Below are 25,597 nucleotides of genomic sequence, written 5' to 3'. Positions count from 1 at the left end.
ATCCAGTGGAGGACAATAAAAATGATTAGGGGACTGGAACACAAGACTTATGAGGAGAGGCTGAGGGAACTGGGATTGTTTAGTCTGCAGAAGAGAAGAATGAGGGGGGATTTGATAGCTGCTTTCAACTACCTGAAAGTGGGTTCCAAAGAGGATGGATCTAGACGGTTCTCAGTGGTAGCAGATGACAGAACAAGGAATAATGGTCTCAAGTTGCAGTGGGGGAGGTTTAGGTTGGATATTAGGAAAAACTTTTCCACTGGGAGGGTGGTGAAGCACTGAAATGGGTTACCTAGGGAGGAGGTGGAATCTCCTTCCTTAGAGGTTTTTAAGGTCAGGCTTGACAAAGCCCTGGCTGGGATGATTTAGTTGGAGATGGTCCTGCTTTGAGCAGGGGGTTGGACTAGATGACCTTCTGAGGTCCCTTCAAACCCTGATATTCTATGATTCTATGGAATGGACAGATGTATATAGTCAAGTGTGAGGTTTTTGTTTTTTAAGTAAACCTCTAAGCTATTATAGTTGCAAATAAAACCCATCAAAACTGCAGCTGGCATGGAGATGGCTGCCTGAGTTAGCAGAGAGCCTGAAATAACAGCTGTATGGTACGAACTGCCATCAGTGTTAACTCAGATGCCAGTGAGGACTCTTTAACTGTCAGCATCCATATTGTTAAATATTTCACTGCTCATCTAAGCAAGTAAGAAAAAAAATAGATTATGAAGATCATTATCAAGGCTTCCTGGTTTGGGGAAGCAGGAAATGTATCCATTGAAATGGGTAGCACTTTAACAACACAAGGCAAGGCTGTAGGGGATTCCAAATTGGTTTCACTTTCCTGAAGAAGGAGGCTTATATTTCAGAAGTCTGGGAAACACAGAAGTACATACTGGTTGGACTGGGCAAAAATTAAGGCAATTAAACAGAGAGGTCCTGAGTCTGCATTCAGATCCATGGGGTGCATTCTTGTGCCAGCAATGAGCCTTTCTGATGTTAATTGGAACTGCTCACACAGATCTGATTGCAGGATTGGGTCCAAGACTCTCTCTCTCTAAAAACTTTAGAACTTTTTTTTTTCTTAAAACTCTTTTCTTTCCTTCCCTAGGGAATGCTATTACAAAGAGCCATTCATTTCAACATTCTAAAAGGATGTGACTGCATTGCACTGAAACAAATACAGTAACTAGTGAAATAGAACCCTGGCATATACACACAACTCTCACTTACAAAGTGAGGTGACGTTGATACAGTATAATCACTCAACAGAAGAGATCATTTAGAGAAGCAGATGTCTCATCTAATGATCCAGATATTGAGAAAGAGGGATCAGCTACTGAATCAGATACATCATTTACTAACCAAGAGATGTCACCTGTTGACGCTGACACATAATTTCTTGAGACAGATATATTATTAAATCAGGCACATCACTTACTGAGTCAACAGTTATAAACTATTATCTACTGAGTCCAATATAATACCTGTTCAAAAGATGCATCATGCATCAGCTGCTACCTACTAACTAAATGTGTCACCTGCTAAAACATTCAGTGTACAATCAGGGGGTCCATGAGTGAAATGCCAGACCTTAAAGTAGAGAGAGGGTATGTTGTTTAAGAATGAACATACTGGATGGAACATGAAACCATGAAATTGACATATACTGGTCACCTCCTTCTCAAGTGTCTAACTGGCGTCCAGTCTCCTTCCCTATCACATTCAGATTCCTCCCCTTCAAAGCCCTGCATGGTTCCATCCTAGCCTACATCTCATCTCTAACATTTTGCAGCTCCCTTGCTCAAGCCCTGACATACTTCAGCTCCCTCTGATACTCCCTTTGTCTCCTACTCCCACAAATGATTCCAGGCCTTTTACACCATGTAGAAAAGGTCAAAGAAGCATAAAGAGGCTCTAAAAACCCTATACACTGCCCAGGGACTGCCTCTGTACAGGAACTGAGGCAGACAGCCATACAGCTCCTCCAAGCTAGGAGTGGGAAGGGTGAATCTGCAGCATGCAGCACTGCAGTGAGTGATTCTGGCAGCCAAAAGAGCAGCCCAGGGAAATTGTTGTAATGTAGACAGGCCCCCAGGGATGTCTAAATTATGCTAGGGGTCACAGAGCACACCAACATAAGTCACCACCAGAGCCTATCACTCTGCCTAGACTGTGAGGGCCATGCTGCACTTTTAGTCAGTCCAGAGGAGCCTCTCGCCTCATGTGCTAAATGCCTGATTTTGCTTGCTGTCAGTAAAATCTATTGCACAACTCCCATTGACTTCAAGGAGTGTCCTGCTTCCTGAACATTCACATGCCTTGACGAGTGAAGGAAATTGCTTACTTTTCATACCAATCATGTGAAACCCAAGAGCTTCAGAACCCTTCTCTTTTGTTTCCCTACAGGATCCCAAAGTTTCACATTGAAAGGGCTCCAGAGTGCTTCTAGAGACCCTGCTTTCTTTTAAAGTGGCAACTGCTAAGTCACTTTCTCAGAAAACCTTATCTGATATCTGGGTCTTATGGTAATTAGAGCTTGCTGAATACTTTAGATTAGATAAAAAGAACAGGAGTACTTGCGGCACCTTAGAGACTAACAAATTTATTAGAGCATAAACTTTCATGGGCTACAGCCCTCTTCATCAGATGCATAGAACATATAGTAAGAAGATATATATATATATATATATACGTACAGAGAAGGTGGAAGTTGCCATACAAACTGTAAGAGACTAATTAATTAAGATGAGCTATTATCAGCAGGAGAAAAACACTTTTGAAGTGATAGGTTTCAGAGTAACAGCCGTGTTAGTCTGTATTCGCAAAAAGAAAAGGAGTACTTGTGGCACCTTAGAGACTAACCAATTTATTTGAGCATAAGCTTTCATGAGCTACAGCTCACTTCATCGGATGCATACTGTGGAAAGTACAGAAGATCTTTTTATACACACAAACCATGAAAAAATGGGTGTTTACCACTACAAAAGGTTAGCACAAATCCAGGTTTTCTCCCCACCCAAACCCACTCTCCTGTTGGTAATAGCTTATCTAAAGTGATCACTCTCCTTACAATGTGTATGATAATCAAGATGGGCCATCTCCAGCAGTGGGGGGGGGCGGGGGGCGGGGAAGAAACCTGGATTTGTGCTGGAAATGGCCCAACTTGATTATCATACACATTGTAAGGAGAGTGATCACTTTAGATAAACTATTACCAGCAGGAGAGTGGGGTGGGGGGAGAGAAAACCTTTTGTAGTGGTAAACACCCATTTTTTCATGGTTTGTGTGTTGTCTGTGCAACTTATTTAATGAGAGCCCCACAGAGCCCTTCTTTGTGGTGTATTGAAAACTCGGTTATAATTGTGATCTATCACTTTAAATTCTCAGAGGTCTTCCTTGTTCTGCTTGCAGCAGATGGCTCTGTAGGGAAGCATGTAATCAGAGTCAGTCTGTGCCAGCAAGCTTTGAGTAAGGGGGATGAATTGTACATCGCTGCCTTTGGGAGCAGCCTGTTTTGTCTCTCTCTATTTCGGGTCCTTGTGTGCCAAGGTTCTGAAGTCTAAGAAATAAAGTAGTGTTACATTGCAACCTTCGAGCAAGAGCATTTTAGGTTTTTATCCAACTTCTCTGTGTGTATGCTGTGAAACCTAACACTCTCTCAACCTTTCATTTTTCATCTATCAGCCAGGGCCCCCCTTTCTCTGGCCAGCAATTTTACAAATGAATCAAAATGGCATGAAGAGTGTGTCCATCTGGCCTCAGAAATCCACTTTACTGGGCAACAGTATATGAGCGCTAGAGAGGTTAAGGAAGAGAATACCAGATTAATGACTTTTCTCACTGTACTTTGGATCAGAACAGAGGCAGGGTAAAAGATAGTTTGATTTTTACTTTATAGTATCACTAGAATTTAATCCCAACTTTATCTGTCTTTCCAGTTATAGTGCTTTGATGTTCTAACATAATGACTGTAAGTGGCTAATGCAAGATACTGATCAAATATATTACAGGGCTGGGTGGCTCCTGTGTACAGAACACTTGTACTGAGTCAAAGAAACTTATTAGGAACAATGACCTGATTTGTACCCGCTCGACAGCCTTCTCCTTACAAAACCACAAGGGCGGAAATATCATGCAAAAAAAGCGACTTGCTTCACCAAGAGAGAGGAACCTACATAGGTGGGCTGTCCAAGAGCTTGTTAAATGTACAAATTCTTTGATGCAGGGACAGAGATGGATTAAGGAAGGGTCCTTGGGCTCTGGAGTCCACAGTGAGAGGGGACTTGAATACAGCACATGAACAAGCAGTGATACAGAACAGCTGATTGCTACTGGTGGCCTTTTTCTGGCCTGGCTCATCTACAGTCCTGACCCTTTACATTTCCTCCTGTCCTGCAAGAATGAAGTATCTTTTTTATTTTTACAGGAACCCAGTGGTGTTCAGTGGAATTCACCTAATGGACAAGAAATCCCCTGATGTCTTTTAAAGGGCCAGGACTGGACAGGAAGAGCAATGATTTGGGAGTGGGTCATAAACAGGAGTCTATTAGGATGAAGAAGAAAATTATGTCAAGGGAGCATTTGAGCACCAAACTTAATATGTCACTAATCTCAGCCCCGGCAATATTTGCTCCCTCTCTCAACTACATTTATTAAAGTAAAACAAGTTGCCCTTGCCAATGACCATGTTATACACACACTGGTAACATTTTACACAACATTATTCACTTTGGCACAGGCCCCCCAAAATCATGAGATTGGCTTAAAAGCATCAGATTTAAAAAATAATAAATTTGGGGTTCTTTTAATTTGCCTTCTGGTGTTGAGTCTTCATGTTTCATGTTTTCAAGCTTTTCTTCACAACCATGATGGAAAAAAAATTAAAAACAAAAACTAAAACTGTACAATGAGTCTCACATAATCACATGCCTCCAAGAGCTGAGGCTTTAACAGCAACATCAAATACTGCAAGACTCTTGATAAAACCACAATGGTTGGCAACACTGCATTTTTCCCAGAGGGAGGACTACAGAAGTTGCAAGGCAGTAGAGAATCAGGCTCTAAAGCCCAGATTATGAAAGGTATTTAGGCACGTAACTCCCATTGACTTCAACAGGAGACAGGCACCAAAATACCTTTGAGGATCCGGACCTAAGTGACTTCCTGAGTGCTCCAGAGGGACAGTCAGAATCAAAGCCAAGATTAGACCTTAAAATTATTTTATCATCTTTCTCTTTTGATTGCCAGGCACCACTGTATCAATGGTCAAAGTTCTTGGCTCCCAGATGTGTGCTCAGACTACTATCTCTCTCTCCAATAAATAATATAACAATCTACAGTGGAGATAGACCATGAACCAGGTTCTCTATTGGTTACACCAGTTTTAGTTGAGTATAACTCCACTGAGTTTAAAGGAGTGACAGCTGCATAAACTTTAGTAAAAATAAGGAGGAGTCCTTATGGCACCTTAGAGACTAACACATTTATTTGGGCATAAGCTTTCATGGGCTAGAACCCACTTCATCAGATGCATGGAGTGGCACCCTTGGTCAAATTCACCCTGCTGCCAGAGGGGTCATCCCATTGTAACAGATGGGCTAAATACGGCCATCATCTCAGCATGTATTTTGAAAAGACCAATACTCAGAAAATCATTGTATTGTTACTATTAGCAATGATCAATTTAATTATTATTAATAATAAAGCTGCACTTAAGGGTAAAAAAAAATCTTAAAATAATGTGACTCTCACGTTGCCCGGTTACTGATTAGCTACTCACGTACCAATGTCCCAAACAGTTATTTCCCTTTCAAAATAAACAAACCTGCAAGCTTGGGAAATAAAGAATTGCAGCAAGTGCAGGTCCTCTCCTGCCTGTGATTGGATCGAGCTGGCAGTGAGATCACGGGGGAGGCTGGATTGTAGGTAGGGGAGGGCTGGTTTGCGACAGCGCCTGGAAGGATATTAACCAGTGAAGGGCAGGGTTGGGGGTGCTTGTATCGGCTGTAGCTTCCCTGGGGTACACTACGGGGGTAAGTAGCACCAATGGAATCTTAGCAACGCCAACGTTCTGTTTCCGAACGTTAGCTATTGTGGCGTCTTGGACATATGTTCCCCAGAGGGGGGTCAGCCCTGTGTGTAGAAGGGGGTGGGCTCCACGCTTGGGATATGTACGAGGGTTCGCTGTCGGGGCAGGAGGAGGAGAGGAGGATCTGGTATTTCAGTTCCTCTGATCGGGGTTGCTTTGTTTTTGGTCTTCAGCGTTTGTGTGTTTTCCCTTAAGAGGCGAATCAATCTTTCAAGGGATGGATGAATGGGGTGGGGAAAGGGGTTGGTGCCTGGCTCTTTTCCCTCCCCTTTTGCTCAGGCCGCTGCAGATCTCCGGGAAAAGAAGGGTTATTCTTGGGGGAGCTAGTGTCTGACTATAGACTAGAGGAAGCAAGTGGGACATGAATCAAAGTTTATTGCGTGCTGTGGCGGCCTGATTTAAAATGGAAGGGGAACAGAAATCGTGGATCAACCACTTATTTTCCTCTTATTATAAAATTCTGTTGGATTTTTTTTATATAATCACTCCCCCCTCTTCCCCCAGCAAACAAGTTCTAGCAGAGGGGAAGAAAAGCATTATTTTCTGTTGTAACCTTTGGCATATACTCGGCACCCCCTTCTCTGATAAATACCCTGCACCTAGTCTAATCTGATTGCTTGGTTGAGCACCAGAAGCGAATCCGGTGGGAGGGGAAAGAAGCTGGGGCAAGATTTCCTTTCCCACAAGACTCACCGCTCTGCCAACCCCCAGCTCGTGAGCCTTGAACTTGGAGCCATGATGGTGGGGTAGGGGCAGCAGTTGCAGAAAGGCAGCTTTGTTTAATTGATCTCCAAAAGAATGGAGCTTTTGTTGGGGGTGGGGGAGAAAAGGACTCCTGGCATGGTCTCCCTATTAACAGCCTTGATTAGTTCCATTAGGGGAACTACATGATAATAAATCAACCAGGCTGCCCTAGGTCCAATATTTCTCGTTTGTGTTTGTCTCTGGCAGGCAGCAGCTTCTGATCATGAAGAAGAAAGCGAAGGCTTGGAGGGGAGGCTTGGATCCTTGGCTCTGAGCCATGTGTTGTATGTAGCACCCAAAGCCAGGAGAGATGTATTTTCCATAAATAACTCTTGCTCACACATACTGTGCCATGGGCTTAAGGCCTCTTGAGACGGGGGTGGTTTTGTTTTGAGATAATCTCTCTCTCTGTGAGTGACACAACCAATTTTGGGGAGGAAATGGAAGACTATACAACTAGAACCTATGGCACGGGTGGACTGGACAACAGACCTCTCTTTGGAGAAACTTCAGCAAGGGTAAGACCTGATTCTGCTTTGGAGAGATCTCTCTGCTGCCCCCTTTCCCCTCCAAGAGCTGGCTAATGAAGGGCTCCTTTCTGAAGCAGAGGTAGAACTACTCAGAGTTTGTTGGAAAGCAGTATTTGGCATTTTCATGTACAATAAGTAGCTTACTCAATCTCTTGGTAGTCACTAATTGCACCCCCCCACCCCCTTTTTTTAAATAAAAGTTGAACTTGCTAGAGAAAGAAGTATTTCCACACCCATAGGGGCACTTCACAGATGTACTAGGGCCTCTGGAAAGCAGGCGGCTGAATAGAGATTTTGTTGTTTGATCTAAAGGCACAGAGCCACTGGGATTATTTGCAGAATTTGAAGGGTTCTTCAGAGCCTTTGTAGGGTCCCATGTCAGCAGTTGCGATAGGGTGCCTTGCAGAGGGTCATCTTGAAAATGAATGCTGTGATTGTGCAGTGGTGGTGTTGTGTAATGTGGCTGTGACTTGCCCAATTGCAAGGGTGACCAGATAGCAAGGGTGAAAAATCATGACCCTGGTTTTTTGTTTGTTTGTTTTGCGGGGGGAGGATATAGTTGGGTAAATAGGACAAAGCTCCTAATATCAGGACGTCTGGTAACCCTACCAACTGCATATGTCTAGCACATGGTGTTAGTTGCTCAGTGTTGTGGGATCTTCTAATAATGGGGTCTTTGTGCTATGGCAACTTGGCAAAATACTTTGCCATGGCAAATTTACTTTAGAATTCTCTGGTTTAGTGGGATTATTTCAAAGCGTTGGGGAATGGGGGGAAATTTGTCCCCTGACTCTTTTTCTCGTCCTGCCTTTTTCTTGAGATAACTATGAATTTGTGAATTGTGGTCTGAGCAGCTGACTGGAACAGGGCAGCATTAATTCTTGAGCAAATCACTCAACCTCCCTGCCTCAGTTTCATCACCTGTGAAATGGTGACGATACCTACTTGATAGAGCTTTGGTGAGGATTAATTGGAGAATGTCAAATGTTTTGAACGTGACCCCTGGGGGGTGCTAGGTGGCAGGAACAACTTCTTTTAACGCTATTTATATTGCTAGTAACTAAGCCCCAGATCAGCAAAGATACTTAGGAGCCTAAATCCCAGTTTTGGTTCCCCTGTAATCCATAAAACTCCCTGAACCCTGTAGGTGGCTAAATTTAGTGCCGAAGTTTTCAGGGTAAAAGTTTCCTCTGTGCCTAAGTTTTTGCTTCTGGGCTTACACGCTGCTGCCTCACTCTTGGTGTCCAGAGCTGCAGAGTGATTCATGCACTGGGGGAAGATAAGTGTTTAGACACCTAAATTGCTTGCCAGGTCCAATCTGGATGATGGCTGCCTAGAGGATTGGGTCCCCTTCAATAGGTGGGGTGCCCATTTCATAACTTCTAGCCCAGTGAGTAGAGCATTAACCTGGGTCTCCCACATCCCAGGTGTAATTTTCCCCCTCCACTGGAAGCGGGGAAACCACAGCTCAAATCCTCTGAGGACAGTTCTCTAACCTCTGGGCTATTCTGATATGGGGCTCCCTCAGTCCCTCCTGTTGAAGTTGTTCCACTCTGGATTAAAAAATGAAACTAAAGGGAGTAGGGGGACTGGATGCCAGGTCTCCCTCTGCCTGGTGGGTGTACTAACCACTGGACTACAGAGTCATTCTCTCTCTGGCCCAGTGACTGTTCCACTGGGGATAAATACTTACCCAGTCATAGGGCCACAGAGAGAGCATGAGAATGACTTTATTGTACAGTGACTTTGGCCGAATACCTAGTCTTTCATGGTTTATCCTCGTAGCTTAAGTGGTAGGGCCTGGCCTTCTGGAGCAGGAGGATCTGAGTTCGATCCCTGTTGCTGCCACAAAGTTCTGAGTGGGCATGGCATGCAGCTGAGAGACAGCTGAGAACTCCTAGATAGCTGTGAATTTATTCAAAATTATACACAGCTCCTGACTTTGTGAGAGCACTGGAAAAACAACCCTTTGGGCTCTTGAACTTAGCACCAGAAAGAGCGTTAGTTGTGTTCTGTCTTCTCCACTGCCTGGAGAAACCAAAAAGTGCCAGTCAAGCTAACTTCAGAGGTGCCCAAAATGTAAGGGGTAAATATGCAGTGAATATCTAAGAGGAGATATCTGTCCCTTTCAGCTCTGTTTTTCCTCATCTAGGAGGGTAATAGACAATGAAAGGGTTTTTATTACAATTTGCTGTTTAACAGCTCCCCGGCTTTGGCCGTGATCCTGCAGGCCACGGCAATGAACCCTGGTGCGGAGCCCTATTGAGAAGCTCAACATGGGCACAGGGCTCTGCTCATGTTTTGTTTTGGTTTTTTTTAAACTCTTCACACCACATTAACGTCCTATCCCGTGCTTTAAGTGTGTGTGAGAATATACCACCAAAACTCCTTTTTTTATTAGCACTGAAGTCCATCATTTACCCTTATGATGGATATAATATGGACAGCAAACAGGGTAAAATTCCACTATGACTCAAATCTGATCTGAGGGGACCACGTCTAGACTTGAATACCTCTGGGCACTGGCTCTGCCTTACGCTTTACATGATGCTAAGATTATAAGGAAACCACAGAGACACAGTTGTATTCCAAATAACTGTGTTTACTAACTGTACCCAAATTTACAAACCTAGCTACCTTTCGTACACTGCTGCTTTATGAAGTGTTCTGGTCGCTTCTGCAGGAGAAACCTGGGAGGCCCACTAGTGGGCTTCCAAACTACTGACCGGGATACTTCTCAATTCCTGTACAATTACTCCTCACTTCACATTGTAGTTATGTTCCTGAAAAATGCTACTTTAAGTGAAACGATGTTAAGCGAATCCAATTTCCCCATAAGAATTAATGTAAATTGTGTGTGGGGGGGGAAGGTTCCAGGGAAATTTTTTTCCCCAGACGAAAGACCTATATACACCCACATACACAGTAAAAGTTTTAAACAAACAATTTAATACTGTACACAGCAATGATGATGTGAAGCTGGGTTGAGGTGGTGAAGTCAGAGGGTGGGATATTTACCAGGGGATGCCTTACTGCTAAATGAACTAGCACTCGTCTGAGCCCTCAAGCGTTAACCCATTATTGTTAATGTAGCCTCACGCTCTGCAAGGCAGCACGAATGGAAGGAGGGGAGACAGCATGGCAGAGAGAGACAGAGACACACACTCTGTGCGTGCCTGCGAGTGAGAGAGAGAGATGCACATTGCCCCTTTAAGTACTCTGACCCCACTCTAAGTACATTGCCTTTTTAAGTAGATCAGCAAGTGGAGACAGCAGCTGCTATCGGGAAGCTCCCTCCGTCCAGAGCCCTGTGGTGTCACCCCACCCTGCTCTGTGGACATAAGGTACAGGAGCTGGGGGAGGGGGACATTCTGATATTAGGACCCCCCCCACCTCCACACAGCAAACAGGAGGCTCCCAGGAGTGGCTCCAAAGCAGAGGGCAGGAGCAGCACATGGCAATGGGGGGAGGGACAGCTGAACTGCTAGCAATGGATAGCTTGCTGGGTGGCTGTCACACAGGGAACTTAGGGGAGCTGTTGGGGGGGGCTGCTGGCCCACCCTGGTTTCAAGCCCCCCCCCAGCTAGCTGCAACGGGCTGCTGTTCCTGCAAGCAGTGGACAAAGCAGGCGGCTGCCAAACGTTATGAGGGAGCATGGCGCAACTTTAAACGAGCACGTTCCCTAATTGATCAGCAACGAAACGACGTTAACCCGGACGATTTTAAGTGAGGAGTTCCTGTACACTGCAGCCTCTCTCAAGTCTGACAGCGACATGGGTGATGTGCTGTGAAATTAATAAAATGGATACACTTTCACCAGGAGCTGCTGAGGGGCCACCAAGCAGACATCGGGTAGACCGGGCCTAGCTACCACTCTACTTGCCATATATCAATTAGGGTGCTGCTCTTCTTCCACTTCCCATTCCCTCGCTTTCCAGCCCCACCAGTTGTCTTGTGATGGGTTGTGTGATAACTGTGGGATCTGCCTACATGATCCCTGCACTGCTGGTACCAAAGTCCTTATTAAAATGCTGTGGGATCCCCAAGGCATGACAGGTGTCTCTTTAAAACCTTGACATTTGCTGGAACAGAGTTTGGTAGGACTTGGCCATTGTACAGGACAAAATGGCTAAACTTGAATTATGGCACCATAACTTCAGACTTCTTAATTGAAAGTACAGCATCTGGTACTCTCGGGTGAAAGCCTGTAGTTAGCAGCCTTTTCTTTAGTTGGCGGAGAATGCCAAAACCATGACCCTTTCCAATCCCGCCCCTTCTGGCATGGATTCATCCTGACCTGGATTTCTGGATCTCTCCTGCTCTGATTTATTTTGCTCCTCTGGTACAGAATCATCGGAAGATTGTGCAGAGCTGAAATGGGCCATATAAATAAAAAGAAAATAAAGAAAGAAGAAGTGGGACCACTAAGTATGGGGTAGAGATTAAAGATAATCTGGTATAGCCCAACACCTAAACAAATGCTCTGCCTCAATTTTTCATAAGGTTAATGAAGAATTTAGGGGTAGTGGCAGGATGACTAATGGGAATGAGGATATGGAAGTAGAAATTACCATATCTGAGATGGAAGTCAAACTCAAACAGCTTAATGGGACTAAATCGGAGGGCCCAGATAATCTTCATTCAAGAATATTGAAACTGGCACATGCTATTGGGCTTGCAATTACAAGGATTTTTAATGAATCTGTAAACTTGGGGGTTGTACCCTATGACTGGAGAATTGCTAATACAGTTCCTATTTTGAAGAAAGGAGGGGAAAGCGATTGGGGAAACTACAGGCCTGTAAATTTGGCCTCAAGTGTGTGCAAGGCCTTGGAACAAATTTTGAAAGAGAAAGTAGTTAAGGACATAGAGGTGAACAGTATTTGGAATAAAATGCAACATGGTTTTACAAAAGGTAGATTGTGCCAGACCAACCTGATCCCTTCCTTTGAGAAGGTAACTAATATTTTTAGACCAAGGAAATGCAGTAGATTTAATCTACCTGGAGTTCAGTAAGGCATTTGAGACAGTTCCACATGGGAAATTATTAGTTAAATTGGAGAAGATGGGGATTAATATGAGAATTGAAAGATGGATAAGGAACTGCTTGGAGGGGAGACTGCAACAGATCATACTGAAAAGTGAACTGTCAGGCCGGAGGGAGGTTACTAGTGGAATTCCTCAGGGATGATTTTGGGACCAATCTTATTTAACTTTTTTTTTTTTTTTTTTTTTGACAGCACAAAATGTTGAAGTGTGTGAATAAAATTTATGGCTGACACAATGTTGGGAGGTATTGCCAATACCGTTCCTGAATTGGGGATTTAGACCTTGAAATGGAATTGGTTAATCAGCTAGATTTAGTTGTTAAACCGGCCACAAGCTAGAGAACTGTTCCCGGCAGACTGTTTGTTGCTTTGTTGCTGCTTTAACTTTCAGTCTGACTTCACGTTTACTGTAGTTACTGATGTGGGATTGGAGTCTTTGATCAGCTGTCTCATGGGTGCCTGCGCCTGATGGATTACACACGCATGAAAATGTCCTGCAATTTCATCATTTTAGGATTGAATAGAATGTGATACACAAACAGAAGGAAAAGCTTTGTCTAACTCCCTGGCTGTAGGCAGAATGGGCAAGTTTTTTTTTTATTATTATGTTTATTTTCAAAAGCAGCTGCTAATTTTGGGTGCCTAACCTGAGATCTTTTAAAGGGGCCTGACTTTAAGAAAATGGTGAGTACGATGAGGCCCTGTAAAGCCTCCAGTTAGGTACCCAAAATTACTAGCTGCTGTTGAAAAATCTTGGCCAATGACCATTCTTTCAGACCAGCCCATGTGAAAGGACCATGACGTGATTTTGCATTTTAATATTGTGGTGTATTTAAAATGGTGTTAAAATTGTCATTGTCACTTTAGATTTCAGGGTTTTTTTTTCCTGATCCTGCTTGCACTCTGCATGGAAGCATGGGATCTCTGGATCTAGTGGCAGTTAGTTGTGCAGACAGTCTAGAGCAGAGGGCGTCAACCTTCAGCATGGGGCCCATCAGGGTAATCCGCTGGCAGGCCGCGAGACATTTTGTTTACATTGACTGTCGGCAGGCATGGCCCCGCCCAGCAGCTCCCAGTGGCTGTGGTTCGCTGTTCCATACCAATGGGAGCTGCAGGAAGTCGCAGGTCGCTGTCGGATTACCCTGATGGACCGCGTGCCGAAGGTTGATGCCCCCGGCCTAGAGCAGTGGTTCTCAACCTATTTATCATTGTGGGCTGCAGGTTGAGAACCACAGCACGTCCGCCCCTCCCATAGTCCCCTATGCCCAGTGCCCCTCACCCAGAGACCCCTCCAGAGAGTGGGGCCATGAGTGGAGCCCTGGGTGCAGGGCTTGGCAGCCGGACATCGCCGCATGGGGCTGGCAGCTGGGACCCGGACCCCCAGCGGCGAACCAGGAACGGAGTGCTTGGCACAGGGCTAGGAGCGGAGCCCCACCTGAACCCTGGAGGTGCTTCAGCATCCCAGCAAACCCCTAGTTCCCAGAGCCTCCCCCCCACACCCGACAAACCTGGCCAGAGATCCACTTTCCCACATCCTGCCCCCCTGTGGCACTCGCCCAGCCCCCTGCTAGCAGGAACGCTCCAGCAGGCGGACAGACCCTGTCTCTCCCTGAGCCACCCCCTCCCCCTTCCAGATCAGAGCAGCAAATTTTGTATTTTTTTTTTTTTAAGCACACAGCTGAGCTGCAGCTGTGTGCTAATTGGGCCGCGGGTTGAGAACTGCTGGCCTAGAGGCAGGTTGAGTTGTGCCTTTCTATTTTAGTGAGCAGCCTGCTTTCTCTCTGTTCTCTCATTCGAAATCCTAAGGAATACAGCAGGGTTGCATTGCAACTTTTCTGCAAGACTGTTAGAGAGAAACAAGCTTCTCGAGTGTATACCGTGAACATGACACATGGGTTCTGTTTTCTTTTTTTAAAGCTTCATAGCAGTTCCCACTGTGTGAATCTGAGATGCCTGACCTTGTTGTTTTACTGCTGTTGTGAGAGGCTTTCCCTCTTCATGCTTTAAAGAGTATCTTCAATGTGGCTCAAAAGCAGAGACATGAAATAGTTTCTGTTTTTGGCCCCCAGTGATCCCTTGGCATGCTTCTGCAAGAGTACGGTGAGCCAGGTTCAAATCTGGGGTACGCCTCTATTCTACCTATTGAAAATCTCCCTGTAGCGTCAATTGGCTAGGGTATCTTTCTACAGGTCTGTGCACTGTTGGAACAGAGCAGCTGTTTTACCTCGGAGGTGGCTGCACATTTAGCACTGAGCTCCATAGGTGTGCATAGCACTGTACATACTGAGTGAAAGACTCTCGCTGCCCTGCAGAGCTTACAGTGCGGGCAGATCTCTAAGTACTATAGGTGTGGACTATAGATGTGGACACTGTGGCACAGAGGTTAAGTGACCTGCCCAGGGTCACTCTGCATGTCTGTGCTAGAGGCAGGATTAGAACCTAGATCTTCATCACCCAGTTCTGTGCGTTAACCACTAGAATACCTCCCTTCCCATTTGCAATCACAGAACTTCCCTGTGGCAACTTCAGTAACTGCTTACGTGTGGAAAGTAAAGTGCAGTGTCTCTCAATAAAGCAGCTGGAGATAAGGAGACTTGTTGTCCTATCAGCCAGCAAGCTCTCTGCTGATCAGCAAGTGCCCCAAGGACCACTGCAGGCCATAGACCATGGTCTGACAACTGTTGCATTAGGCTGGGGAGTCGTAGCTAGGAGGTTGCATGCAAGCGCCAGTGTGTCACAGTCACTCTCACCTTGCTGAAGGGGAGGAATTGTTGTGTCTAGAGTGACCAGACAGCAAATGTGAAAAAATTGGGATGGAGGGGGGTAATAGGAGACTATATAAGAAAAAGACCCAAATATCGGGACTGCCTCTATAAAATCGGGACATCTGGTCATCCTAGTTGCGTCCCAATATGGGGAGGATAGAGGACTCCTGCACTAGACCAGTGGTTCTCAACCAGGGACGTTGGGGCCCCTGGGGGCCATGAGCAGCTTTGTGGGGGGTGGGATCAGCCAAAATATATCCGAGAACAGGGCCGGCATTAGACTCACTGGGGTCCAGGGCAGAAAGCTGAAGCCCGAGCCTCACCACGCGGGGCTGAAGCCAAAGCCCGAGCAGCTTAACTTTGCAGGGCCCCCTATGCAAGCGGATGTTCACCAGTCATGATCGGAGTAGGAAAGCTGACACTGAAGAGATGGCAGGCATGCACATAGTGGAGGGGAGGACTGATGGCATTTTATAATGACCCTTGCACATAAGCATGGAGGCGGGGAAATGTAAAATTTAAAAAAAAGGAAAAACCTACCAAAAAAACCCTGTCCATACTATTTAAAGAGGGCTGTATCAGAAACTTGAGTTTTAGATTAGCCAGTTTATTTAAAAAAAAAAAAATCTAAACTTGACAATGTCCCTATTAAAGCAGCAAAGAGTCCTGTGGCGCCTTATAGACTAACAGACGTATTGGAGCATGAGCTTTCGTGGGTGAATACCCACTTCGTCGGATGCATGCACCCGTGTATGTATTCACCCACGAAGGCTCATGCTCCAGTACGTCTGTTAGTCAATAAGGTGCCACAGGACTCTTTGCCGCTTTTACAGATCCAGACTGACACGGTTACCCCTCTGAAGCTTAATGTCCCTATTAAAGCATTTCTGAGTTCAGCTGGATGGAAGGGGCAAGATTTGAGTCCTTATTTCCAGGAAAAGACATTACTGACATGTATCCTAACATGTCCCCCCACCTCCACTTTGTGTCCTTTGATTTTTTGCCAAGTCATTCTGTCGGAACTTGCTTTTTAACGAATCTAGGTTTGAGAAAAGTTCAAACCTTGGTATGAAATGCTGCTGCTTTACTATAGAATAGCAACTGAATGCGTCTTACCTGGTTTAACATAAATTGGCACTGGTCTAATGGGCTTCAAAAGTCCACTTGCCAGGTCTAGAGGAGGTAGGGGTGAGTGTGTGTGTGGGTGTGTGTGTCCTCTAAACCATCAATTGCTGCAGGATTTGAGTCAATTTATAAACCAAAAACCCATCCCAATGTGACTGGAGTGTAAAGTAATGCAGGATTGCCTCGGTGGCTGCAGACTGCTCCATTCTCATTGCTTCTGTTCCTGGCTTTGCACAGCAGTAGCAGAATGAAACTAACAAGATTGGTCAGTTTCACCACTGCTGTTCCCTTGTCTGTGGGCAACAGTGATCCATGCTGGAGGAAGGGAGGGGAGATGACAGAAAGCTCCTTCTGCCTTTCCGCAGCTAGGAGGAGAGGGAGCTTGACACTTCAGACCTCTGCTTGCCAAAGGCCTACATGAAAGTTAGTTCCATCTAGTGCGAATCCCAGAACTCTGATCTTTGGGACAGCCAGGCTAATGTGCCTAGCTGTGGGTGACAGTGGAGCTAGCCTTCTCCCTGGGGCACTGCCTCTGGACCTCCCAAGTGAGTGATGCTTGACTTTCATATCAGTCTCTGGTGAGCAGGTAGATGCCTGCCAAATTTTTGAAGTCTTGATCTCTCTTGTGCACTATTCAACATGAAAGTTAAAGTTCTGCCTGCTATCATAAGAGGGAGGTTGCAGTGGTCTAGGGTTTCCATTTTCATCTAGGTTCAAATTCAGCTATGGTCCCTGAAAAAAAGATCTCACAAAACTCAGTGATTGGGCAACAAAATGGCAACTGAAATTTAATGTGGATAAATGTAAAGTAATGCACATTGGAAAAAATAACCCCAGCTATACATACAATATGATGGGGGCTAATTTAGCTACAATAATCAGGAGAAAGATGTTGGAGTCATCGTGGATAGTTCTCTGAAGACGTCCACTCAATGTGCAGCGGCAGTCAAAAAAGCAAACAGGATGTTAGGAATAAGACTGAGAATATCTTATTGCCCTTATATAAATTCATGGTACACCCACATCTTGAATACTGCATACAGATGTGGTCCCCTCATCTCAAAAAAGATCCACTGGCATTAGAAAAGGTTCAGAAAAGGGGCAACTAAAATGATTAGGGGTTTGGAACAGGTCCCATATGAGGAGAGATTAAAGAGGCTAGGACTTTTCAGCTTGGAAAAGAGGAGACTAAAGGGGGATATGATAGAGGTCTATAAAATCATGAGTGGTGTGGAAAAAGTGAATAAGGAAAAGTTATTTACTTGTTCCCAAGAACTAGAGGCCATCAAATGAAATTAATGGGCATCAGGTTTAAAACAAATAAAAGGAAGTTCTTCTTCACTCAGCGCACAGTCAACCTGTGGAATTCCTTGCCTGAGGAGGTTTGAAGGCTAGGACTATAACGGGGTTTAAAAGAGACCTGGATAAATTCATGGAGGTTAAGTCAATTAATGGCTATTAGCCAGGATGGGTAAGGAATGATGTCCCTAGCCTTTGTTTGTCAGAGGGTGAAGATGGATAGCAGGAGAGAGATCACTTGATCATTACCTGTTAGGTTCACTCCCTCTGGGGCACCTGGCATTAGCCACTGTTGGCAGACAGGATACTGGGCCGGATGGACCTTTGGTCTGACCCAGTATGGCCAGTCTTATGTAAATTAAACTGAATTCTGCCTTGGATCAGAAATGCTTGTTTGTGGGAAAACTGCCATTTTTCTTGTTCTTTTCTCTAGTCCCCAACTTTCCAAAGGGTTGTCATCACTGAAACTCGAGGTGCCCTTGGCTCAGTGAATGAAGGGCATTCCCCTGCTCCCTCTTGCTCTCCACGGTGTGTTCACACATCCTGGGTTAGCACCTAAAATGTAATTCCAGGAGGCAGTGTGGCCCCATGGTTGTGACACTGGACTGGGAGTAGAGCGACCTCGGTTCTATTCCTGACTCTGCTGCTGACCTGTTGTGGTGGTGTTGGGCGAGTTGCTCTCCACCCCCCCCTCCCCCGCCTTTGTCTTGTCTTGTTTGTTTAGATTGTCAACTCCTTGGTGCAGGAACGGTCTCTCAAAATGTTTTTGTATGGCCCCAGCACAATGGGGCCCCAATTTCTTACAGGATTTGTACGTGCTGTTTTGATACAAATGACTATCCTTTCTGGGCTTTTCCTTTAGTCATAAAGGGGCATCATGAATGTGAATCTTGGAATGGCTGAAAGTACCTTCAAGTAACACAAGTTGCAGCTGCAGTTGTACATCTCTGGGAGTAGAAATGTTAACTTTCTCTCCAACCCTTCTTCCCACAACCACCCTCCTGCAGAGTCTACCAGGAGCATCCTTTTCTATTTAGGCAAATGGGTCAGCTTATTTTGAAAGCTGGTTGAAATAGCTGCACCTATCCCCTTTTGTTGATGACAAGCTCAGAATACACCATACACTCCCCTCCTTAGTGCCTCCCTCCCCTTCCCCCTGCCCTCCCAATGACACGCTGGTAGAATTGAGAATAGTTTCTTGGCACAAAATTTTGTTTCTTGAAAGCCCCACAAAAATAGTGGCTTTGGCTTCTCACCTTTTACTTTTCTCTTTAAAAACCTATATTAAAAAAAATCATCACCAGGAGAAAGCAGTCATCAATTTAAAACACTGTCTTCAGTAGGCGATGAATGCTTTTTGCCTGTGCCCAGAGATGAAGAGCGTGAGTGAGATACGGGTGGGAAAGGGGGACAAAATAGCCCCATGTGCAAAGCAAGTGGCATGCTTCTGATTTAGGTCTACACAGATCCCCACTTAATACTGTGACAGGTGACAGCAGCTGTGTAGAGCTTACGCCTGCTCTGGGTCCTGACAACAGCCTGTGAAGTCAAGGTGGCCTTTTGCATCACTTTTTGTGTTCTATACTGTGCTTCCCTAGGAGCCGAGTGTTCCAGATACCTTCGGCTTCTGTATGGTCTGGTAGCTGTAATGGTGTAACCACAGGTCATTGCTCCGCTTTGATCTTGTATGGACATGGAATAGACATAGTTACAAAAGTGTGTGGGTGTTAATCTTTAGAATCCTGGTTCCGTTGTAAATGGTGGGGGATCTGAAAACCAGTCAGGGTGCTGGCAGAGAAGATCTGGTTGGGATGTAGTGGAAGAGCTTAGCAGCTCAGAGGGAGGTCTGGGCGCTTAATGGGAAAGTGGAGGGAGAGATGGTAAGCTTCCTCTAAAACAAGCACCCTTTTTTTAGACTGGGATTTTGTACGCAGGATCAGTGTCTGGATATATGTCATGTCAGGACAATGTAGGTACTGCTGCAAGTGGTGGTGATGAGTTTGTTAGTCTGCAGCCTGCAGCCACCAAGGCAATCCTGCATTACTTTACACTCCAGTCACATTGGAATGGGTTTTTGGTTTATAAATTGACTCAGCTTCCCCTCAGCTGGTACCAACCTAGTGCCACAAGCTGGTTCTATGCTGCTTCACACCCTGGCATTTGATATTCTGAACAGCTAGTGAGGCATGTAAACTTTTTTGGCTAAGACTTGCATGAGGTCCTGGTGACCAACTTCTACTGGATGCTTCATGGCAGTGCTGCTTTTAATTCAGAAGTGTTCATGTCAGTCTCACACACAGACTCAGCTAGACTCCCTGATACAGCGATATCAGGTCTAAGGCCGCAATACCCCCATGCCATTCTATTTTCTTTTAGTTATATTTAACTAGAGTAGGGGCTACTTTAACATCCCCTCATTCTACAGAAGAGGAGAGGGTAGAACACCACTCCATCTTTCTTTGTTTTTTGCCCAGACTGAAATGCCAAATGCACGTGGAAACAAACAATGGGCAAGGAATCAATTAGCCAAGACCTGAAGTCAGAGGGTACGTCTACACAACGAAATTAGGTCGAATTTATAGAAGTTGTTTTTTTAGAAATCGTTTTTATATAGTTGATTGTGTGTGTCCCCACACAAAATGCTCTAAGTGCATTAACTCAGCGGAGTGCTTCCACAGTACTGAAGCTAGCGTCAACTTCCGGAGTGTTGCACTGTGGGTAGCTATCCCAGTGTTCCCGCAGTCTCTGCTGCCCATTGGAATTCTGGGTTGAGATCCCAACACCTGATGGGGCAAAAACATTGTTGCAGGTGGTTCTGGGTAGGTGTCATCAGGCCCTCCCTCCCTCTGTGAAAGCAACAGCAGACAATTGTTTCGCGCCTTTTTTCCTGAGTTACCTGTGCAGACGCCATACCATGGCAAGCATGGAGCCCGCTCAGCTCACTGTCACCATATGTCTCCTGGGTGCTAGCAGATGTGGTACTGTATTGCTACACAGCAGCAGCAACCCGTTGCCTTGTGGCAGCAGATGGTGCAATAGGCCTGAAAACCATCCTCATAGTGTCTGAGGTGCTTCTGGCCACCTCGGTAAGGTCGGTCAGGAGCGCCTGGGCAGGTATGGGTGCAGGGACTAAATTAGGAGTGACTCGATCAGGTCATTCTCTTCAGTCCTGCAGGCAGTCCTATTGCACCATCTTCTGCTGGGCAGCCAGGAGATGTGGATGGCTTGCAGTCCTACTGCACCGTCTGCTGCCAGGCAAAGATATAAAAGATAGATGGAGTGGATCAAAACAAGAAATAGACCAGATTTGTTTTGTATTCATTTGCGTCCCTGTCCCTCCCTCCGTGAAATCAACAGCCGACAATCGTTTTGGTGAGGTCTGTCAGGGGCACCTTGAAAACTTTAATGGAGATTCAGTCTTGCCTAAAATACCAGAGGGAGCGATAGCTCAGTGGGTTGAGCATTGGCCTGCTAAACCCAGGGTTTTGAGTTCAATCCTTGAGGGGGCCATTCTGTGTGACAGTTGTTTTTGTTTCTCCTTGATGAGGAGAAACCACCCCCTTTGTTGATTTTAATTCCCTGTAAGCCAACCCTGTAAGCCATGTCGTCAGTCACCCCTCCCTCTGTCAGAGCAACGGCAGACAATCGTTCGATGACTTTTTTCTGTGCAGACGCCATACCACGGCAAGCATGGAGCTAGCTCAGATCACTTTGGCAATTAGGAGCACATTAAACACCACGCGCATTATCCAGCAGTATATGCAGAACCAGAACCTGGCAAAGTGAATCCGGGCGAGTAGGCAACGTCAGCGCGGTGACGAGAGTGATGAGGACATGGACACAGACTTCTCTCAAAGCACGGGCCCTGGCAATGTGGGCATCATGGTGCTAATGGGGCAGGTTCATGTGGTGGAAGGCCGATCCTGGGCCTGGGAAACAAGTACAAACTGGTGGGACCGCATAGTGTTGCAGGTCTGGGACGATTCCCAGTGGCTGCAAAACTTTCACATGCGTAATGGCACTTTCACGGAACTTTGACTTGCTTTCCCCTGCTCTGAAGCGCATGAATACCAAGATGAGAGCAGCTCTCACAGTTGAGAAGCGAGTGGTAATAGCCCTGTGGAAGCGTGCAACGCCAGACAGCTACCGGTCAGTCGGGAATCAATTTGGAGTGGGCAAATCTACTGTGGGGGCTGCTGTGATGCAAGTAGCCAACGCAATCAAAGATCTGCTGATATCTAGGGTAGTGACCCTGGGAAATGTGCAGGTCATAGTGGATGGCTTTGCTGCAATGGGATTCCCTAACTGTGGTGGGGCCATAGACGGAACCCATATCCCTATCTTGGCACCGGAGCACCAAGCCGGCAAGTACATAAACCGCAAGGGGTACTTCTCAATAGTGCTGCAAGCTCTGGTGGATCACAAGGGACGTTTCACCAACATCAACGTGGGATGGCCGGGAAAGGTACATGACGCTCGCATCTTCAGGAACTCTGGTCTGTTTCAAAAGCTGCAGGAAGGGACTTTATTCCCAGACCAGAAAATAACTGTTGGGGATGTTGAAATGCCTATAGTTATCCTTGGGGACCCAGCCTACCCCTTAATGCCATGGCTCATGAAGCTGTACACAGGCAGCCTGGACAGTAGTCAGGAGCTGTTCAACTACAGGCTGAGCAAGTGCAGAATGGTGGTAGAATGTGCATTTGGACGTTTAAAAGCGCGCTGGCGCAGTTTACTGACTCGGTTAGACCTCAGCAAAACCAATATTCCCATTAAGAAAAGGAGTACTTGTGGCACCTTAGAGACTAACCAATTTATTTGAGTATAAGCTTTCATGAGCTACAGCTCACTTCTTCGGATGCATACTGTGGAAAGTGTAGAAGATCATTTTATATACACACAAAGCATGAAAAAATACCTCCTCCCACCCCACTCTCCTGCTGGTAATAGCTTATCTAAAGTGACCACTCTTCTTACAATGTGTATGATAATCAAGGTGGGCCATTTCCAGCACAAATCCAGGGTTTAACAAGAACATCTGGGGGGGGTAGGAAAAAACAAGGGGAAATAGGTTACCTTGCATAATGACTTAGCCACTCCCAGTCTCTATTCAAGCCTAAGTTAATTGTATCCAATTTGCAAATGAATTCCAATTCAACAGTTTCTCGCTGGAGTCTGGATTTGAAGATTTTTTGTTGTAATATAGCAGCTTTCATGTCTGTAATCGCATGACCAGAGAGATTGAAGTGTTCTCCGACTGGTTTATGAATGTTATAATTCTTGACATCTGATTTGCGTCCATTTATTCTTTTACGTAGAGACTGTCCAGTTTGACCAATGTACATGGCAGAGGGGCATTGCTGGCACATGATGGCATATATCACATTGGTGGATGTGCAGGTGAACGAGCCTCTGAGAGTGTGGCTGATGTTATTAGGCCCTGTGATGGTGTCCCCTGAATAGATATGTGGGCACAGTTGGCAACGGGCTTTGTTGCAAGGATAGGTTCCTGGGTTAGTGGTTCTGTTGTGTGGTATGTGGTTGCTGGTGAGTATTTGCTTCACGTTGGGGGACTGTCTGTAGGCAAGGACTGGCCTGTCTCCCAAGATTTGTGAGAGTGTTGGGTCATCCTTCAGGATAGGTTGTAGATCCTTAATAATGCATTGGAGGGGTTTTAGTTGGGGGCTGAAGGTGATGGCTAGTGGCGTTCTGTTATTTTCTTTGTTAGGCCTGTCCTGTAGTAGGTGACTTCTGGGAACTCTTCTGGCTCTATCAATCTGTTTCTTCACTTCCACAGGTGGGTATTGTAGTTGTAAGAATGCTTGATAGAGATCTTGTAGGTGTTTGTCTCTGTCTGAGGGGTTGGAGCAAAAGCGATTGTATCGCAGAGCTTGGCTGTAGACGATGGATCGTGTGGTGTGGTCAGGGTGAAAGCTGGAGGCATGTAGGTAGGAATAGCGGCCAGTAGGTTTCCGGTATAGGGTGGTGTTTATGTGACCATTGTTTATTAGCACTGTAGTGTCCAGGAAGTGGATCTCTTGTGTGGACTGGACCAGGCTGAGGTTGATGGTGGGATGGAAATTGTTGAAATCATGGTGGAATTCCTCAAGGGCTTCTTTTCCATGGGTCCAGATGATGAAGATGTCATCAATATAGCGCAAGTAGAGTAGGGACGTTAGGGGATGAGAGCTGAGGAAGCGTTGTTCTAAGTCAGCCATAAAAATGTTGGCATACTGTGGGGCCATGCAGGTACCATAGCAGTGCCGCTGATCTGAAGGTATACATTGTCCCCAAATGTGAAATAGTTATGGGTAAGGACAAAGTCACAAAGTTCAGCCACCAGGTTAGCCGTGACATTATCGGGGATAGTGTTCTTGACGGCTTGTAGTCCATCTTTGTGTGGAATGTTGGTGTAGAGGGCTTCTACATCCATAGTGGCCAGGATGATGTTATCAGGAAGATCACCAATGGATTGTAGTTTCCTCAGGAAGTCAGTGGTGTCTCGAAGGTAGCTGGGAGTGCTGGTAGCGTAGGGCCTGAGGAGGGAGTCTACATAGCCAGACAATCCTGCTGTCAGCGTGCCAATGCCTGAGATGATGGGGCGCCCAGGATTTCCAGGTTTATGAATCTTGGGTAGTAGATAGAATATCCCAGGTCGGGGTTCCAGGGGTGTGTCTGTGCGGATTTGATCTTGTGCTTTCTCAGGGAGTTTCTTGAGCAAATGCTGTAGTTTCTTTTGGTAACTCTCAGTGGGATCAGAGGGTAATGGCTTGTAGAAAGTGGTGTTGGAGAGCTGCCGAGCAGCCTCTTGTTCATATTCCGACCTATTCTTGATGACAACAGCACCTCCTTTGTCAGCCTTTTTGATTATGATGTCAGAGTTGTTTCTGAGGCTGTGGATGGCATTGTGTTCTGCACGGCTGAGGTTATGGGGCAAGTGATGCTGCTTTTCCACAATTTCAGCCCGTGCACGTCAGCAGAAGCACTCTATGTAGAAGTCCAGTCTGCTGTTTCGACCTTCAGGAGGAGTCCACCTAGAATCCTTCTTTTTGTAGTGTTGGTAGGGAGGTCTCTGTGGATTAGTATGTTGTTCAGAGGTATGTTGGTACTGCTTGCTGTACGCTCCACAATATCTGTGAGAGTAAGGGGGAAAGACATTTATGGCAGGGTGGGAGGTTGAGGCAAATTGCCTGGCTGCTGGTTACGTGCAGCCAGACACCAGGGCGGTTAGAGTACAGGAGGGCGCGGTGTGCATCAGAGAAGCTTTGAAAACCAGTTTCATGACTGGCTAGGCTACGGTGTGAAAGTTCTGTTTTTGTTTCTCCTTGATGAAACCCCCCACCCCTTGGTTCACTCTATTTCCCTGTAAGCTAACCACCCTCCCCTCCTCCCTTCGATCACCGCTTGCAGAGGCAATAAAGTCTTTGTTGCTTCACATTCATGCATTCTTTATTAATTCGTCACACAAACAGGGGGATAACTGCCAAGGTAGTCTGGGAAGGGTGGTGGAGGAGAGAAGCACCGGGAGGGGTGGTGGAGGAGGGAAGGACAAGGCCACACAGCACTTTAAAACTTATTGAATGCCAGCATTCTGTTGCTTGGGCAATCCTCTGGGGTGGAGTGGCTGGGTGGCTGGAGGCCCCCCCACCGCATTCTTGGGCGTCTGGGTGAGGAGGCTATGGAACTTGGGGAGGAGGGCAGTTGGTTACACAGGGGCTGTAGCGGCGGTCTGTGTTCCAGCTGCCTTTCCTGCAGCTCAACCATACGCTGGAGCATATTAGTTTGATCCTCTAGCAGCCTCAGAATTGAATCCTGCCTCCTCTCATCACGCTGCTGCCACCTTTCAGCTTCAGGCCTCTCCTCAGCCCACCACCTCCCCTCCTGATCATTTTGTGCTTTCCTGCACTCTGACATTGTCTGCCTCCCCGCATTCGTCTGTGCTCTGTCAGTGTGGGAGGACAGCATGAGCTCAGAGAACATTTAATCGTGAGTGCATTTTTT

At 46.0% G+C, this 25,597-nt stretch overlaps 1 protein-coding gene across 1 annotated transcript in view; it reads left to right on the top strand.

Moving 5' to 3' along the window:
* The first annotated feature begins 5,953 nt into the window (after positions 1 to 5,953).
* TMEM243 (transmembrane protein 243) overlaps positions 5,954 to 25,597 on the top strand; it is a 32,619-nt gene continuing 12,975 nt past the window's right edge. The window contains exons 1-2 of the mRNA XM_073328684.1: positions 5,954 to 6,029; positions 7,037 to 7,347. Of these exons, the coding sequence (XP_073184785.1) occupies positions 7,270 to 7,347 (78 nt within the window). The 5' untranslated portion in view covers positions 5,954 to 6,029; positions 7,037 to 7,269. The remainder of the gene's footprint in view (positions 6,030 to 7,036; positions 7,348 to 25,597) is intronic.

This window comes from Lepidochelys kempii, chromosome 1, assembly GCF_965140285.1.
Source record: "Lepidochelys kempii isolate rLepKem1 chromosome 1, rLepKem1.hap1, whole genome shotgun sequence".
Classification (NCBI taxonomy): Eukaryota; Metazoa; Chordata; order Testudines; family Cheloniidae; genus Lepidochelys; species Lepidochelys kempii.
The sequence above is the reverse complement of the archived record's forward strand: the minus strand, read 5'-3'. Positions and strand labels throughout refer to the sequence as shown.